General features: G+C 63.3%; 3 protein-coding genes across 4 annotated transcripts in view; all 3 read left to right on the forward strand.

Annotated features, from left to right (window-relative positions):
* Positions 1-3,626: 3,626 nt before the first annotated feature.
* LIPT2 (lipoyl(octanoyl) transferase 2) lies at positions 3,627-6,268 on the forward strand. 2 transcript variants are annotated; one of them, XM_059870878.1, is made up of 2 exons: positions 3,627-4,336; positions 5,207-5,344. In XM_059870878.1, the coding sequence occupies exons 1-2, from the start codon at positions 3,637-3,639 to the stop codon at positions 5,227-5,229; spliced, it is 723 nt and encodes a 240-aa protein (XP_059726861.1). In that variant the 5' UTR covers positions 3,627-3,636; the 3' UTR covers positions 5,230-5,344. The 2 variants fall into 2 exon arrangements, with proteins under 2 accessions (XP_059726861.1, XP_059726850.1); XM_059870867.1 differs by having other exon boundaries at positions 3,682-4,336; positions 5,256-6,268.
* A 1,657-nt stretch (positions 6,269-7,925) lies between these two features.
* On the forward strand, positions 7,926-9,334 carry KCNE3 (potassium voltage-gated channel subfamily E regulatory subunit 3). The gene is made up of 2 exons (XM_059870917.1): positions 7,926-8,084; positions 9,037-9,334. The coding sequence occupies exons 1-2, from the start codon at positions 8,032-8,034 to the stop codon at positions 9,332-9,334; spliced, it is 351 nt and encodes a 116-aa protein (XP_059726900.1). The 5' UTR covers positions 7,926-8,031.
* A 1,231-nt stretch (positions 9,335-10,565) lies between these two features.
* The window catches only part of PGM2L1 (phosphoglucomutase 2 like 1), a 30,099-nt gene continuing 26,675 nt past the window's right edge, over positions 10,566-13,989 (forward strand). Inside the window, exon 1 of the mRNA XM_059870906.1 lies at positions 10,566-11,800. Coding sequence (XP_059726889.1) covers positions 11,780-11,800 — 21 coding nt within the window. The 5' untranslated portion in view covers positions 10,566-11,779. The remainder of the gene's footprint in view (positions 11,801-13,989) is intronic.

Below are 13,989 nucleotides of genomic sequence, written 5' to 3' on the forward strand. Positions count from 1 at the left end.
TGTGCCAGGGCCTGCCCACCCTCACAGGGAACAATTCCCAATATCCCATCCAGCCCTGCTCTCTGGCAGTGGGAGCCATTCCCTGTGTCCTGTCCCTCCCTCCCTGTCCCCAGTCCCTCTCCAGCTCTCCTGGAGCCCCTTTAGTTCCTGCCAGGGCTCTGAGCTCTCCCTGGAGCCTTCTCCTCTCCAGGTGAGCACCCCCAGCTCTCCCAAACTGGAGCATCTCCTGTCCCTCCTGGGCTGTGTCCCCAGGGCTGGGGCAGCCCTGCAGGTGGGGCCACACCTGGACATCCTCTGGAGCTCCTGAGGAGCTCCATCCCTGCCCTGGCTGAGCTCCTCGGGGGCCCCTTTGTTCCCAGCCCTGCTGTGGTGGGTGCTGGGGCCAGCAGAGGGGATTTTGGCTGCTCTGCAGTCCTGCTGCCTGCCCAGGTGGCACCGTGACCCCTGGCACGGGCTCTGGGGACAGGCTGGACACCAAAGCACCCTCAGCAGCACGTCTGAGCTCCCCGGGGAAGCAGGAGCTGGGAGGAGTGCAGAGCCTGCCCTGCCTGCCCCAGGACTGGCCAAAGCACAGCCCTGCCAGGGAGGGGCTGCCAGCACAGGAACACAGCTCTCAGCCCTCTGCCAGGCCAGCAGGAGCTTCCTGAACGCTTCCTGACTGCCCCCGTGGGGCACTGCCCCACACAGGTGCTGCCCCGCTTCCCTTCCCCTTTGGCACAGCCCTGGGAACGCTGCTGCAGTGAGGAAATGCCTGGTTTATGGCTGGCTTTTTGTAAATATTAAATTAATATTACATGTGTGGTGTTAGAGTAGTGCTGTGTTAATTCTCTGAGGTAGTGTGGTAAATCTAGTTTAAGGTTATAACAAAATGTTAAAATAGAAACTGCTGTGTAAGACACTTTATTCTAAAGAAAGTGAGATAGCACTGAGATAGCAGCCACAGGACACCCAAATCTTTCAGAGAAGGAGAATTTATTGCTCCCTTATCAGGAGAATTAACTTCTTCCTGCCGTCAGGATCCAAAGGAAGGAGCTGACCCTGCCCAGACAGAATCCTGTGTGTGAATGGAATTGATGCACCATGGATGAGGTGTGTGAATGTGCATCAGGCTGTTGCTTTTAAGGGTTAATCCTCTGTTAACGTGGGTCCTTTTTCGGGCTTATTTTGCCCAGAAACAGGTACCTGGACTGTCCCTAGCTCTTTGTTTCTATTGTCTCATATTGTCCTAATCCAAATTGTCCAAATTATTATTACTCTAATTGCATTACTATTTTTAGAACCATTTTATTCCTATTAAACTTTTAACATTTTAAAAACCAAGTGACTGGCGTTTTTCACGCTGGTGCCCTGTGTAGGGAGCTTGCTTGGTGCTTCCAAGGTATCCCATGGCAACCAATAAAGCCAAAATTAAAGCCACAGCTTCAGGAAGGCTTCCCAGCTCCTCCTCCTGCCCCAGCCCTGGGGACCCAGCTGGATATCAGAGGGATGAGCAGCCAGGTACAACAGGACAGCAAATCATGGGCACCACAAAAGCCCAGCGTGCTTGGGAAGCAGCCCAGCCCTGAGAGAAGGATAAAAGGGGAGCCACCCGTGGCCCCTGGCACGCTGTTTCCTGTCACCCTGTTTTTTCAAGTTTTTCTGAGCCTTCTGATGTTTTCATTTCTGTAACGAACCTTCTCACACGCTTTGTGTAAACAACTCATTGTTTTGCATTCTTTTACAGAGGAAAAGAAAATGGATGGACTGTTGGTTTGTCCAGTGTTGCCACATCCAGTCAGACTTAAACTTCCCTCTTTTCTGCCTTAGAAAATCCAGTGTCTGTGTCTTCCTGTTTGGTGTCCTAAAGTGACAATTTCCGCCCGGCTGAAAGGCAGGATGTGCACAGAAAATGGGCACAGAAAATGGGGCAGTGCAGGATGTGCACAGAAAATGGGCACAGAAATGGGACAGTGCAGGATGAGGGCAGTAAATGGGGTAGTGCAGGATGTGCACAGAAAATGGGCACAGAAATGGGACAGTGCAGGATGTGCACAGAAAGTGTGCACAGAAGATGGGGCAGTGCAGGATGAGGGCAGTAAATGAGCGGTGCAGGATGTGCACAGAAAATGTGCACAGAAATGGGGCGGTGCAGGATGAGGGCAGTAAATGGGCAGTGCAGGATGTGCACAGCAAATAGGGCAGTGCAGGATGTGATCAGCAAATAGGGCAGTGAGGGTGCTGCTGACCAGGGTCCCAGGGCTGTGGCACACAGCTCCCCTGTCCTACGCAGGCAGGAAGGGCCCTGGGCTTTGATCCCCTGCCAACAGCGGGGGGCTCAGCCATAAAAACAAGGAAATAGCTGGCTGCACCCACGCTGCTGTGTCTCTCCTGCCAAGGCAGAGAGCTGGAGCAGCTCTCCTGGAGCTGGCTGAGGCGGTGTCCCCACCCCAGGCTGAGGCGGTGTCCCCACCCCAGGTGGGATCCTCAGGCCGGGTGCTGCCCAACTCCTGGTGGTTTTTTCCCCCCCTTTTTTCTCCTCTTCATTGAGAGAATGGCCTTACAAAGGGAAGCACCTTTCCTCCCTTGCAGTAACACAGAAGCTGACCTTGTCAGCTGATGGCTGAGTTACCTGTGGTGACAAATGACCAGGGAGGTGTGTTCTGGTGAGAGCAGGAGCTCGGTAACACAGTGACTGCTCCGTAAAATCAGGACATACTTTCACACGGTCGGTGAGCTGGAAGGGCTGCAGGCTGGGGAAGTTTGCTCAGGTTTTAATGGTTCACTCATTAGCAGTTCGACCAGATCTGTCTATTTCCTACATTTGGAATAAGAAGCTGAAGTGGGAACGTTTCCTCTTTCACAGTCCCAGAGCTGCAGCTCTCACCAGCACCTCGGCAACACAAGGACTTTATTTACACTGCACAACCTTGAGGTGCCAGCACAGAATCACACAAAGGGAAGGGCTTGGAAGGGAACTTAAAGCTCCTCCAGTTCCACCCCCGCCACGGGCAGGGACACATTCCAGCAGACCAGGTTGCTCAAGGCCTTATCCAGCCTGCCCCGGAACACTTCCAGGGCTGGAGCATCCACAACTGTCCGAATTGTACCCCGGAATCCCGATTTTAGCCCGCTTTGAGCAGGCCTGTGCTTGCCCAGCTGTGCTGGCATGTCACATACACACTCCCTGCCCTCATCCCCTGCGGTCCCCTCCTCACCCTGTCCCCCACCCTAGTGCCCCATGTCCCACACCCCGAGCTGAGAGGGGCCCTGTCTCTCCTCGCTGCGCCCCTCCTGCAGCCCTGTGACCTCCTCCTCCTCCCCGTGCCTTATCCCCTGTCCCCCATCTCTCAGCCCTGTCCCTGAGCTCCAGCTGCCATCCCCAATCCCCCCATCCCCGGTACCCTCCTTTGGGCCATGTCCCGTGTCCCCAGCCCTGCTCCCGCCTCTCCAACCCCAAACCCCATCCCGAGTGCTGCTGCTCCCTCTGCCCTGCCCTCCACGTCCCATTCCCCATGTCTGTGCCCTGTCCCCCATCCTCTGCCCCTGCACCCCCTCTCCATGCTCTCCCCTCCGCCCTGCTCTCCCCTCGCTGTCTCCGTGCCCCGCCGCTCCTCCGCTCCCATCCCCACCGCAGCCCGTCCCCGTGACTCTGTCCACATGACCCCGCTGTCCCTATCCTGGCCTCCCGTCCCATCCCCGCCTCCTTTCCGTTCCCGCCTCCTTCCCGTCCCCGTGCCCGCTGCTTTTCCGTGTCCCCGTGTCCGCTGCCCCGGCCGGTGCCCCCGTCCCCATCCCCGTCCCCTGCCCGCTTCGGCGCTGTCCCGGCGCTGTCCCCGTGTGTCCCCGTGTGTCCCCCGGGCCATGTCTGGGCGGGCGGTGCGCCTGCTGCGGCTGGGCGCGGTGCCGTACGCGGAGGCGCTGCGGGTGCAGGAGCGCTGCGTGGCGGCGGCGCGGGCGGCGCGGGGCCCGGCGGCGCTGCCGGTGCCAGCGGCGGCCCGGGGCGGCCCGGAGGAGCCGCCGGCGGAGAGCGTGGTGCTGAGCGAGCCGGCGCAGCCCGTGTACACCTGGGGGCTGCGGGGCGCGCCGGGCGCGGCGGCGGCGGCGGCGCTGCGGGCGCGGGGCGCGGCGCTGGTGGCGGCGCGGCGCGGCGGGCACATCACCTTCCACGGGCCCGGGCAGCTGCTCGCCTTCCCCGTGCTCGACCTGCGCCGCCGCCGCCTGCCGCTCCGCGCCTACGTGGCCGGGCTGGAGGCGCTGGTGCTGCGGCTGTGCCGCCGCCTGGGGCTGGGCACGGCCCGGGCTCTGCCGCCGCCCTACACCGGGGTCTGGATGGGCGACAGCAAGCTCTGTGCCATCGGTGAGCGGGGACGGTGAAGATGGAGCCGGGCTGGGAGAGCTGGGGGTGCTCACCTGGAGAGGAGAAGGCTCCGCGGAGAGCTCAGAGCCCTTGCAGGGCCTAAAGGGGCTCCGGGAGTGCTGGAGAGGGACTGGGGACAAGGATGAGGGACAGGACACAGGGAATGGCTCCCAGTGCCAGAGGGCAGGGATGGATGGGATACTGGGAATTGGGAATTGTTCCTGTCAGGGAGGGCAGGCCCTGGCACAGGTGCCCAGAGCAGCTGGGGCTGCCCCTGGATCCCTGGAATGGTCCAAAGCCAGGCTGGACCAACCTGGGTATGGTAGGAGGTGTCCCTGCCCATGGAACTCCTCCCAGCCCAACCCAGCCCATCCTGCGATTCCCTGGGCAAGGGCAGGGCACTGTGGGAACCTGGAGCTGTGGGCACCGGGCAGGGAGGGAGGGAGCGTGCAGGGGTGGGACTGGCACCCAGGAGGAGGACACAGCACAATCTGGAGCCCCTGCAGCCCACCCAGCCCCCAGCACTCGGCACCCCTTGCTCCCGGGGCTGGCTGCCTGCCTGCCCCCAGTCCCCAGCCTTCCCCTTCCCTTGCACCCCTCCACATCCCCTGCCTCTCCCTGCAGCCTGGATTTGGGGTCCTGCAGCTCTCCCCATGTCCTAGCCCACTGGAAATTCCAGCGGTGGGAGGTGCTGGGGGATGCTGGGCTGCGGTGGAGGGTCTGGACACGCTGCTCCCCCCCTCCCCAGTTTTGGGGGGCCTGGCAGGAAACCCAATTTTTGGGTTTCCCCTGGCAGAAGGGAGCACAGCGTGGTGGGGGAGGATGTTGTCAGTGATCTGGGCAGCGTGGTCACTCGGTGTCTCCCAGCAGGGCACCCCTGGTGCAGGTGCTGACGGGGGGGATGCTCTCGGCCCCGCAGGTGTGCACTGCGGGAACCACATCACCTCGCACGGGCTGGCGCTGAACTGCTGCACCGACCTCTCGTGGTTCGAGCACATCGTGCCCTGCGGGCTGGAGGGCAAGGGCGTCACCTCGCTCAGCCGAGAGCTGGGACAGCACGTCGCCGTCAGCCACGTCCTCCAGCCCTTCCTCGACTCCTTCCAGGAGGTGTTTGAGTGCACGTTGGTCTCCTCGGAAGAGCCCGGGGTCTAGGATCCTTGTGCTGCCTTGGCCGGCTGTGCCCCGCCCCAGGGCAGCCCCGGGGGTCTCTGTGCTGAGATAAATTCTCGTGCCTTTGCCTGTGGACTGTGAGTGAACCGTGGCACAGGGTTTCAGGCTGCTGCTTGACCATCCAAACCTGCCCTGTGAGTCTCCATCCCTCACTGAGACCTCCGTGGGTACCACTGAGCATCCAAACCTGCCCCGGGGCTGTTCTCTGCATCCCCGTGAGTCTCCATCCCTCACTGAGACCTCCGTGGTACCACTGAGCATCCAGACCTGCCCCGGGGCTGTTCTCTGCATCCCCGTGAGTCTCCATCCCTCGCTGAGACCTCTGTGGTACCACTGAGCATCCAAACCTGCCCCGGGGCTGTTCTCTGCATCCCCGTGAGTCTCCATCCCTCACTGAGACCTCCGTGGGTACCACTGACCATCCAAACCTGCCCCGGGGCTGTTCTCTGCATCCCCGTGAGTCTCCATCCCTCACTGACACCTCCGTGGGTACCACTGACCATCCAAACCTGCCCCAGGGCTGTTCTCTGCATCCCCGTGAGTCTCCATCCCTCGCTGAGACCTCTGTGGGTGCTACATCCCCACGTCACTTGCTCGGGAAGTACCCAAACAGGTGCTTTTGTGGGTTTTTTTTCTGCTTTTTGCCCCACAGAAATTAAAATGTTTGTGTGAATGCTCACGGATTCACAGGAATTCACGTGGGTCATTCTTCCCTTGCTGGCGGGTAAAAAGAGATTTTATACATAAAGAGAGTTGCTGGAACTTTGGCTGCCGAGCCTTTTCTCATTTGCTTACCCCAAGTCTTTATCAATGCCAGCCTTTTTCTCACCCTGAGCCCAGGGAAGTCCTCAGGTGGCAGAGATCCTGGCGCCAGGGAGGGTGGGAGGGGGCTGTGAGCCCTGGTGGGAAGGCCACAGGAGCACTGTGGAGGCAGTGGGAAGGAGGGAGGAGGTGGGAAAAGACTCACCAGGAGAGAAGCCACGGCTGCCATGGATCCTGTGGGACCACACCACATTCCAGCTGGGCAGTGGAGGCCTGCTCCCACGGGGTCTGTGGGGCTGCAGGAGGTGCTGCTGTCAGCACTCCTGAAATCGCTGTCCCGGCTGCAGCACCACGGGCCGAGTGAATGCACGGGTTTATCCAGGCTGACGAGTCAGCCCGAGGCTGAGGTACCCCCACCCTGCTCAGAGCAAGCCCTGACCCCCAGGCACAGCCCCTGGCTGCTGCTCTGGGTGTTCTCCCTGTCCCACAAGAGCCCCTGGCTGCTGCTCTGGGTGTTCTCCCCGCCCCACAAGCCCTGACCCCCAGGCACAGCCCCTGCTGCTGCTCTGGGTGTTCTCCCCGCCCCACAAGCCCTGACCCCCAGGCACAGCCCCTGGCTGCTGCTCTGGGTGTTCTCCCCGCCCCACAAGCCCTGACCCCCAGGCACAGCCCCTGCTGCTGCTCTGGGTGTTCTCCCTGCCCCACAAGCCCTGACCCCCAGGCACAGCCCCTGCTGCTGTTCTGGGTGTTCTCCCTGCCCCACAAGCCCTGACCCCCAGGCACAGCCCCTGGCTGCTGCTCTGGGTGTTCTCCCTGCCCCACAAGAGCCCCTGGCTGCTGCTCTGGGTGTTCTCCCTGCCCCACAAGAGCCCCTGGCTGCTGTTCTGGGTGTTCTCCCTGTCCCACAAGCCCTGACCCCCAGGCACAGCCCCTGGCTGCTGCTCTGGGTGTTCTCCCTGCCCCACAAGCCCTGACCCCCAGGCACAGCCCCTGGCTGCTGCTCTGGGTGTTCTCCCTGCCCCACAAGCCCTGACCCCCAGACACAGCCCCTGGCTGCTGCTCTGGGTGTTCTCCCTGCCCCACAAGCCCTGACCCCCAGGCACAGCCCCTGGCTGCTGCTCTGGGTGTTCTCCCTGCCCCACAAGCCCTGACCCCCAGGCACAGCCCCTGGCTGCTGCTCTGGGTGTTCTCCCTGCCCCACAAGAGCCCCTGGCTGCTGTTCTGGGTGTTCTCCCTGCCCCACAAGCCCTGACCCCCAGGCACAGCCCCTGGCTGCTGCTCTGGGTGTTCTCCCTGCCCCACAAGCCCTGACCCCCAGGCACAGCCCCTGGCTGCTGCTCTGGGTGTTCTCCCTGCCCCACAAGCCCTGGGCTCTCTCTGCTGCGGCACCGGCAGCTCCTTGTGAGAGCCCCTGGGTGCCCGGTGGGGCTGGCCAGGGGCGAACGGGGCAGGCTGAGCTCCAGGAGGGCACGGAGAGCAGGAGGAACATGCCCGGGCAGGCTCTGTGCCATGTGAGGGCTCGGGGACCGCGGTGCCGGACGAGGAGGGACAGGGACAGGAAAGCGGGAGCGGCAGCGTGTGCGGGGGCAGCGCCTCTCTCCCGCCCCACGGAGCCCCGTAAAGCCCCGTAAAAGCCCGTAAAGCCCCGTAAAGCTGTCCCGGGGCCGGGGCTGGGCTGGCTGGCTGCGCAGGTGGCTCTGCCCGGGAAGGGGAGGAGGCTGGCGGCGCTCCCAGCCCGCCGGCATCCCTCCCCGCCGGCAGCGATGCTCAGTCCCGGCTCAGCCTGGCAGCGGCGCGGGCAGGGAGGGCACACCAGGTGAGTGCGAGCCCCCCTTCCCGCGCCCTGTGCCCCGCTCCCTACACCCCCCCAAGGTGGGTCCCCCCAAGTCGTGCCCCACCTGTGGGTGCGCCCCTGGGATAAACCCAGATCTTGCCCAAAACCGCCCCAATTCAGCCTAATTCTCTTCAGTCAGGAAGGCAGCCGGGTCCGCCCTCATCCCCGCGGGCTCCTGGCTGCTCGGCCCCTTCCTCCTCCTCCTCCTCCTCGCAGCTGGGGTCTCATCCTGGGAGGCGCACCCCGAGTGTGGGGTGGCCCGTTTGGGGTCAGCAGCGGGTGGAGCTGCGGGTGCAGCGGGCAAGGGGTGCCGGGGAGCTGGGGGGGGACAGGCTGGATCCCCGGGGGACTACAGGAGGGGCTGGCGTGTCCCAAAGGATGGCACACCGTGTCCCTTGTCCCTTCCTGGCCGTGCCTGCCCCGGGGCAAGCTGTGAGGGTGCACAAGGGAGCCCAGGGGGGCTGCAGGGGGGCACCGAAGGAAGGATGGCAGGTCAGAGCGGGGCTGGCACCCAAAGGGAAGGGAAATCTCCAGGGAGGTTTAGGGCAGCAAGATGGGTTTGCAGTGATCTGTGGGGGGCTGTGCCAGCTCTGCACCCTGCAGGGGGGCAGGATATGTGCCCAGCATCCCCACACATCCCTGGGGAAAGCAGGCTGTGAACCCTCGGGACAGCAGTGTCCCCACATGGTCCCCAGCCCCGGGGAGGAGAGATGGGCAGGCAGCTGCCCCAGAGCCCCGGGAGCTTCCTCTCCTCCATGGAAGGACTGAAATTTAGGGAGAGGGCTGCTGGGAATGCAAAGGCTCTGGCTGCTGGGAATGCAAAGGGCTTGGCCACCCTGCTCTGCGGCAGAGGAGCAATTTGGGGTCGGTGCTGTGCCCTGGAACCCCTGTGCTGTGAGGGCAGCCCCCGTGACACCGCTGTCCTCCCCTGCAGCCGGCCGAGGGAGGGCATGGACGGGACGAACGGCACGGAGCCGTGGCAGCGCAGCCTGCAGGCGGTGCTGAGCGCCCTGAACCAGACCCTGCACGGGGCCAGGTCCTGCCCCGGGCAGCCCCCGGTGACAGGGGACACGCGTCGCAACGCCAACGCCTACATGTACATCCTGTTCGTCATGACGCTCTTCGCCGCCACCGTGGGCAGCCTCATCCTGGGCTACACCCGCTCCCGCAGGGTGGACAAGCGCAGCGACCCCTACCACGTCTACATCAAGAACAGGGTCTCCATGATCTGAGCCTGGCCCGCGCCCCGTCCCCCGGAGCCGCCGGGCTCGGGCTCACCGTGCTGGGCACGCCCTGCTCGCCGGGGGATGCGGCCGTGCTGCTGGCCCCGGAGCTGCTGGGAGCCCCCCAGAGCTGCTGGGAACCCCCAACACTGCTGGGAACCCCACAGAACTGCTGAGAACCCCCCAAAACTGCTGGGAACTCCCCAAAACTGCTGGGACCCTCCCAGAGCTGCTTGGAACCCCATAGAACTGCTGGGAACCCCATAGAACTGCTGAGAACCCCCCAAAACTGCTGGGAACCCCATAGAGTTGCTGGGAACCCCATGGAGCTGCTGAGAACGCCCCAAAGCTGCTGAGAACCCCCCAGAGCTGCTGGGAACCCCCCAGAGCTGCTGGGATCCCCATGGAGCTGCTGGGAACCCCATGGAGCTGCTGAGAACCCCCAAAGCTGCTGGGAACCCCCCAGAGCTGCTGGGAGCCCCATACAGCTGCTGGGAACCCCATACAGCTGCTGAGAACCCTCCAAAGCTGCTGGGAACCCTCCAAAGCTGCTGAGAACCCCCAGAGCTGCTGGGAACCCTCCAAAGCTGCTGGGAACCCCATACAGCTGCTGAGAACGCACCCCGAGCTCCTTGGAACCCCCAAAAGCTGCTGGGAACCCCCCAGAGCTGGAAGAATGTGACCTGCAAGCAGGCGCTGGTCCTGCAGCCCCACCTGGGCTCCAGCGCGTCCATGGGGCTGGCAGGGCAGCTCCTTTCCCACCGCGGGCTGGCAGGAGCCTTCGAGGAGAAGGTTTCCCCGTTTCCCCGCTCGGATCAGCCCTCCCGGGGCTCCCAGCAGCCGCGGCTGTGGCCAGCGGGTGGTTCTGGGGCTGAAAGGCGGCGGTGCTGGAGCTGGATGGGCCCTGCTGCTCTGGCAGGGAATTAAAGGAGCTGCTGGGCTCGGGGCACCGTGTTTGCTTCCCGAGCAAAGGGGGTGTCTGGGGCAGCCCGTGGGGCACGGCATTCCAGAGCCCGGGAGTGCTGAAAGGGCTAAACATGGGGGGTTCAAGGGCAGCATTCCGGGGGCACCACAGCCCCTAGATGGGACAAACCCCCGGGATGGGACACATCCCCGGGATGGAGAGGGATGGGACACATTCCAGGGATGGAGAGGGATGGGACACATTCCAGGGATGGAGAGGGATGGGACAAACAGCCGGGATGGAGAGGAATGGGACACATCCCCAGGATAGAGAGGGATGGGACACATCCCAGGGATGGAGAGGGGATGGGACAAACCCCCGAGATGGAGAGGGATGGGACACACCCATGGGATGGAGAGGGATGGGACACATCCCCAGGATGGAGAGGGATGGGACAAACCCCTGGGATGGGACAAATCCCTGGGATGGGACAGATCCCCGGGCTGGGACAAACCCCCGGGCTGGGACAGATCCCCGGGCTGGGACAGATCCCCGGGCTGGGACAGACCCCCGGGCTGGAGCGATTCCCCATCCCCAGCCGGACGCTCTGTCCCTCTGTCCCCCTGCCGTGCGGGCGGCGCTGCCGGGGCCGCGGGCACGCCGCAGCCCGGCCGGAGCCGCGTGGCTCCAGGCATCTCCCAAAGCCTCTCCGGGCTCCGGATGGCCATGCCGGAGTCTTTCCTGCTTCCTTCCTGCTGTCAGCTGCAGCTTTGGCCTTTTGTGCCGCAGTGCCAAATGCGTTTTCCATGGGGTGAGGGTGCAGCGGGGACGGGAAGGGGATGTTCTGGGGTCCTGCTGGCCTCCTTGGCTCCGGCTCTGCTGCGTTTGGAGCCGGCCTGTGGGGTGGCCGTGTCCAGGACAGTAAACGTCCCTGTCCTTCAGAACAGGCCGTGGGGCAGCGCCAGCGTCTCGCACGCCCTAACCTGTTGATAATGGCATAATGAGTGCCTTTAATTGCAGCTAGATTAGCTGGCCCACGGGGGCCTTTCCGCCTGCATTCCAAGGTCAAACGCAGTTGCAATCCTGAGCCCAAAGAGTGACGCCAAGCCCTAATCCAAGGAATAATAGTGGATGTGAGTGTGTTTGGGGTAGGGCTGGAAACCTTGGCACCGGCGGCAGCGGCACCCAGCAGCCTAGCGACCATTCCTGGTCTGCCTGCCCTCGGCTTGGGCACAAACCCGGAGCAGGGGGAATGGGAAGCCCGTCCTGGGGCTGATCCCAGCGGGATTCCTGGGGCAGGCAGGGCTCTCTGGGTGCAGGCGTCCTCGGGCACCTGGCCCGAGCGGGAAGCGGAGGCTTCGCTCTGTTCATCCGGCACCTGCGGCGCTGGGAAAGGAAAATAAACCTTTATCTGCAAACACACCGGGGGAACGGGGCCAGCAGGGACAGAGACACGCTGTGCTGGTCCTTCCCCTCCGCCTGCCCGGGGTTTGTCCCCCTCCAACACCAGCCCCTCCAGCGGGATCAGCCGTGGAGCAGCCACGGCCGGGATGTGGGGATGGGGCTGGATGGTGAGTGTGGTGCCCCAAAATCCCCCCAGTGAGGTGGAATTCTGGCTTTTCCCACTTCTCGGAGAGAGGGATGCATCTGGTGACTCTGGAATCTCTTCTGATGCTGTGGCCCAAGGGGGAAAACCCTGTTGAAGGATAGCATGCCATAAAAATTGGGGGGAAAGGAAAAAAACTGCTGCTCATCCCTAATCCAGCAGATTCTGAGGGTGAAAATCCCTCCTGGCAGACACAGCTCCTGCAGCAGTGGTTGCCCACCCGATCTGCAATCCACTGGCAGCTCCACTGTCCATCCAGCGGAGGGAAAGTTCGGTAAATCCGGAGCAGAGCCTGCGGCGGGGCAGGGCAGGGCAGGGCAGGGCAGGGGGGACGCCCCCGGTGCCCCCAGCCTGGGGTGGCCGGCTGGATGCCGCCAGGCTGGGTGACAAGATGCCAGTGCCACCTTGTGGCAGCCGCCTCAGGGTCCCGGTGTCACATTCCCGGGACACCCCGGCGCCCCTGTGCCCGCGGGAGCTCTGCCTGTCCTTGTCCCCGTGGCTCCCCGGCTCCAGCCTGGTGTCCCCATGGGATCCGTGGTGTGGGGCAGCTTGACAAACCTCCAGAGCAGCAGATTGTGCTGGGCTGCTCCGAGGGCTGGGGAAACAGGGAGATGTGAGGGAGGGATGGGTTTGGGAGCCCCCTGAAATGGGTTTGCCTCAGGAGCCAGGGGAAGGATTTTGCCAGTCTTTAGATGCTCATGCCAGAGCTCAGAGGTTCTTCCTCGGAGCTGATGGGCTCCCTGGGCTGCAGCCCCAGGAGCAGGGCACTCCTGGTCACACTCACAGAGCTTTTGTCACCAGCAAGGGGATGCTCTCAGCGCACAGAGAGAGGGGCTGGGAGTGTGCTGGTCTTGGCTGAATCCCCACATCCAACCGAGCAAATTGTAGCTGGCTACATTTGGGGTTTAACCAATGCAGCTAGGGAAAAAAATAAGGCTCTGGGAGGCTGATTTATTGGAGACTTTTTGTGTTGGCACACAGCAGTGGATCACGGGTCAGAGGGTGTCTGGGGCATGGAAAAGGACATGGAAACCTGTGGGAAGCTGGGCTGACCTTGGCTTAGCGGATCAATGGCTGGATTGTTGGGGAGCAGGAACCTCAGGAGCCTGCTCTGGGGCTGCTTTGATGCTGATAAGGAAGGCACCAGGTGAAATGATAGCAGCTCAGGGAATGGGGCTGCCAGCAGGGCTGCCTCGGGTCCTGCTGGCTGGGGAAGGGTGGCACAGCCTGGCTGGGCAGGGAAGCTGTGCTCTGGGGTGCTGCTCCTCCAGGAGAGCTGGGGAAGGGTGGCACAGCCTGGCTGGGCAGGGAAGCTGTGCTCTGGGGTGCTGCTCCTCCAGGAGAGCTGGCAGAGGGTGGCACAGCCTGGGTGGAATGGGAAGCTGTGCTCGGGGAGCTGGCAGAGCCCCGAGGGGTGTGTGCTGCCCAGGGAAGGGCTGAGCCAGGCTCACATCCCCAGGGCTGCTCTGCAGGGACAGAGGGGTCAAGATGGGGAAGGCTGGCTTTGGGAATCCGAGCATTTTGGGGATCTGGGAATGAAGGGAGCTGCTCCTGCCCTCCCTGGGTGGGAGCAGAGCAGAGGTGCTCCAGCAGCTCGGAGCTGCAGGTTCCAAACTGCTTTTGGAGCGTGTTTGGAGCGGTGTGCTCCTGAGGAGAGTGCTGCCCGTGCCAGAGCCTGTGGGATCAGCCCTTCCCAGGGCTCACACCATGAAGCACCGAGCCAGGGGCAGCTGCAGAACTCCAAGAGCCAATTCCTAAAGCCGGCAGCCCCCGTCGCATCCCTCCCAGCGGCCAGCCCGTGCTCTGTGTCCGTGCTCTGCCCTCCCTCAGGACACAGCCCCTCTGCTGCCACCCGGCTCTGCTCAAACCCGGCCATTCCAGCCCAAAAGGCAGCGCTGGCCCTGCCCAGCCGGGGGGGATGCCCTCGCTGCCTGCCCGGAGCGCCGCGCTGCCTTCCCCACCGTGCCCGGCTCTGCAGGGAAGGGAAAGCCGGGATTTGCTGTGTCATCGCCAGGGAGAGCCAGCAGGGTGCTCAGGAGGCAGAAATAACGAAATTACGAACCAAAAATGGTGCCCCGGAGGCGGCGCTGAGGGGCTCGGCCGCCGCGGCTGCGGGAGCACCCGGGGGTCGCCGCACCCCGCGCAGCCCCGGCT

The sequence above is a fragment of the Haemorhous mexicanus genome, chromosome 2, assembly GCF_027477595.1.
Source record: "Haemorhous mexicanus isolate bHaeMex1 chromosome 2, bHaeMex1.pri, whole genome shotgun sequence".
Classification (NCBI taxonomy): domain Eukaryota; kingdom Metazoa; phylum Chordata; class Aves; order Passeriformes; family Fringillidae; genus Haemorhous; species Haemorhous mexicanus.

Bases quoted from the DNA above. Each gene is read 5' to 3' on its own strand.
- LIPT2 (XM_059870867.1), top strand. From the start codon at position 3,841: ATGTCTGGGCGGGCGGTGCGCCTGCTGCGGCTGGGCGCGGTGCCGTAC. The intron at 4,337-5,255 runs GTGAGCGGGGAC...TCGGCCCCGCAG, and splicing joins CAGCAAGCTCTGTGCCATCG to GTGTGCACTGCGGGAACCAC.
- KCNE3 (XM_059870917.1), top strand. From the start codon at position 8,032: ATGCTCAGTCCCGGCTCAGCCTGGCAGCGGCGCGGGCAGGGAGGGCAC. The intron at 8,085-9,036 runs GTGAGTGCGAGC...CCTCCCCTGCAG, and splicing joins GGGCAGGGAGGGCACACCAG to CCGGCCGAGGGAGGGCATGG.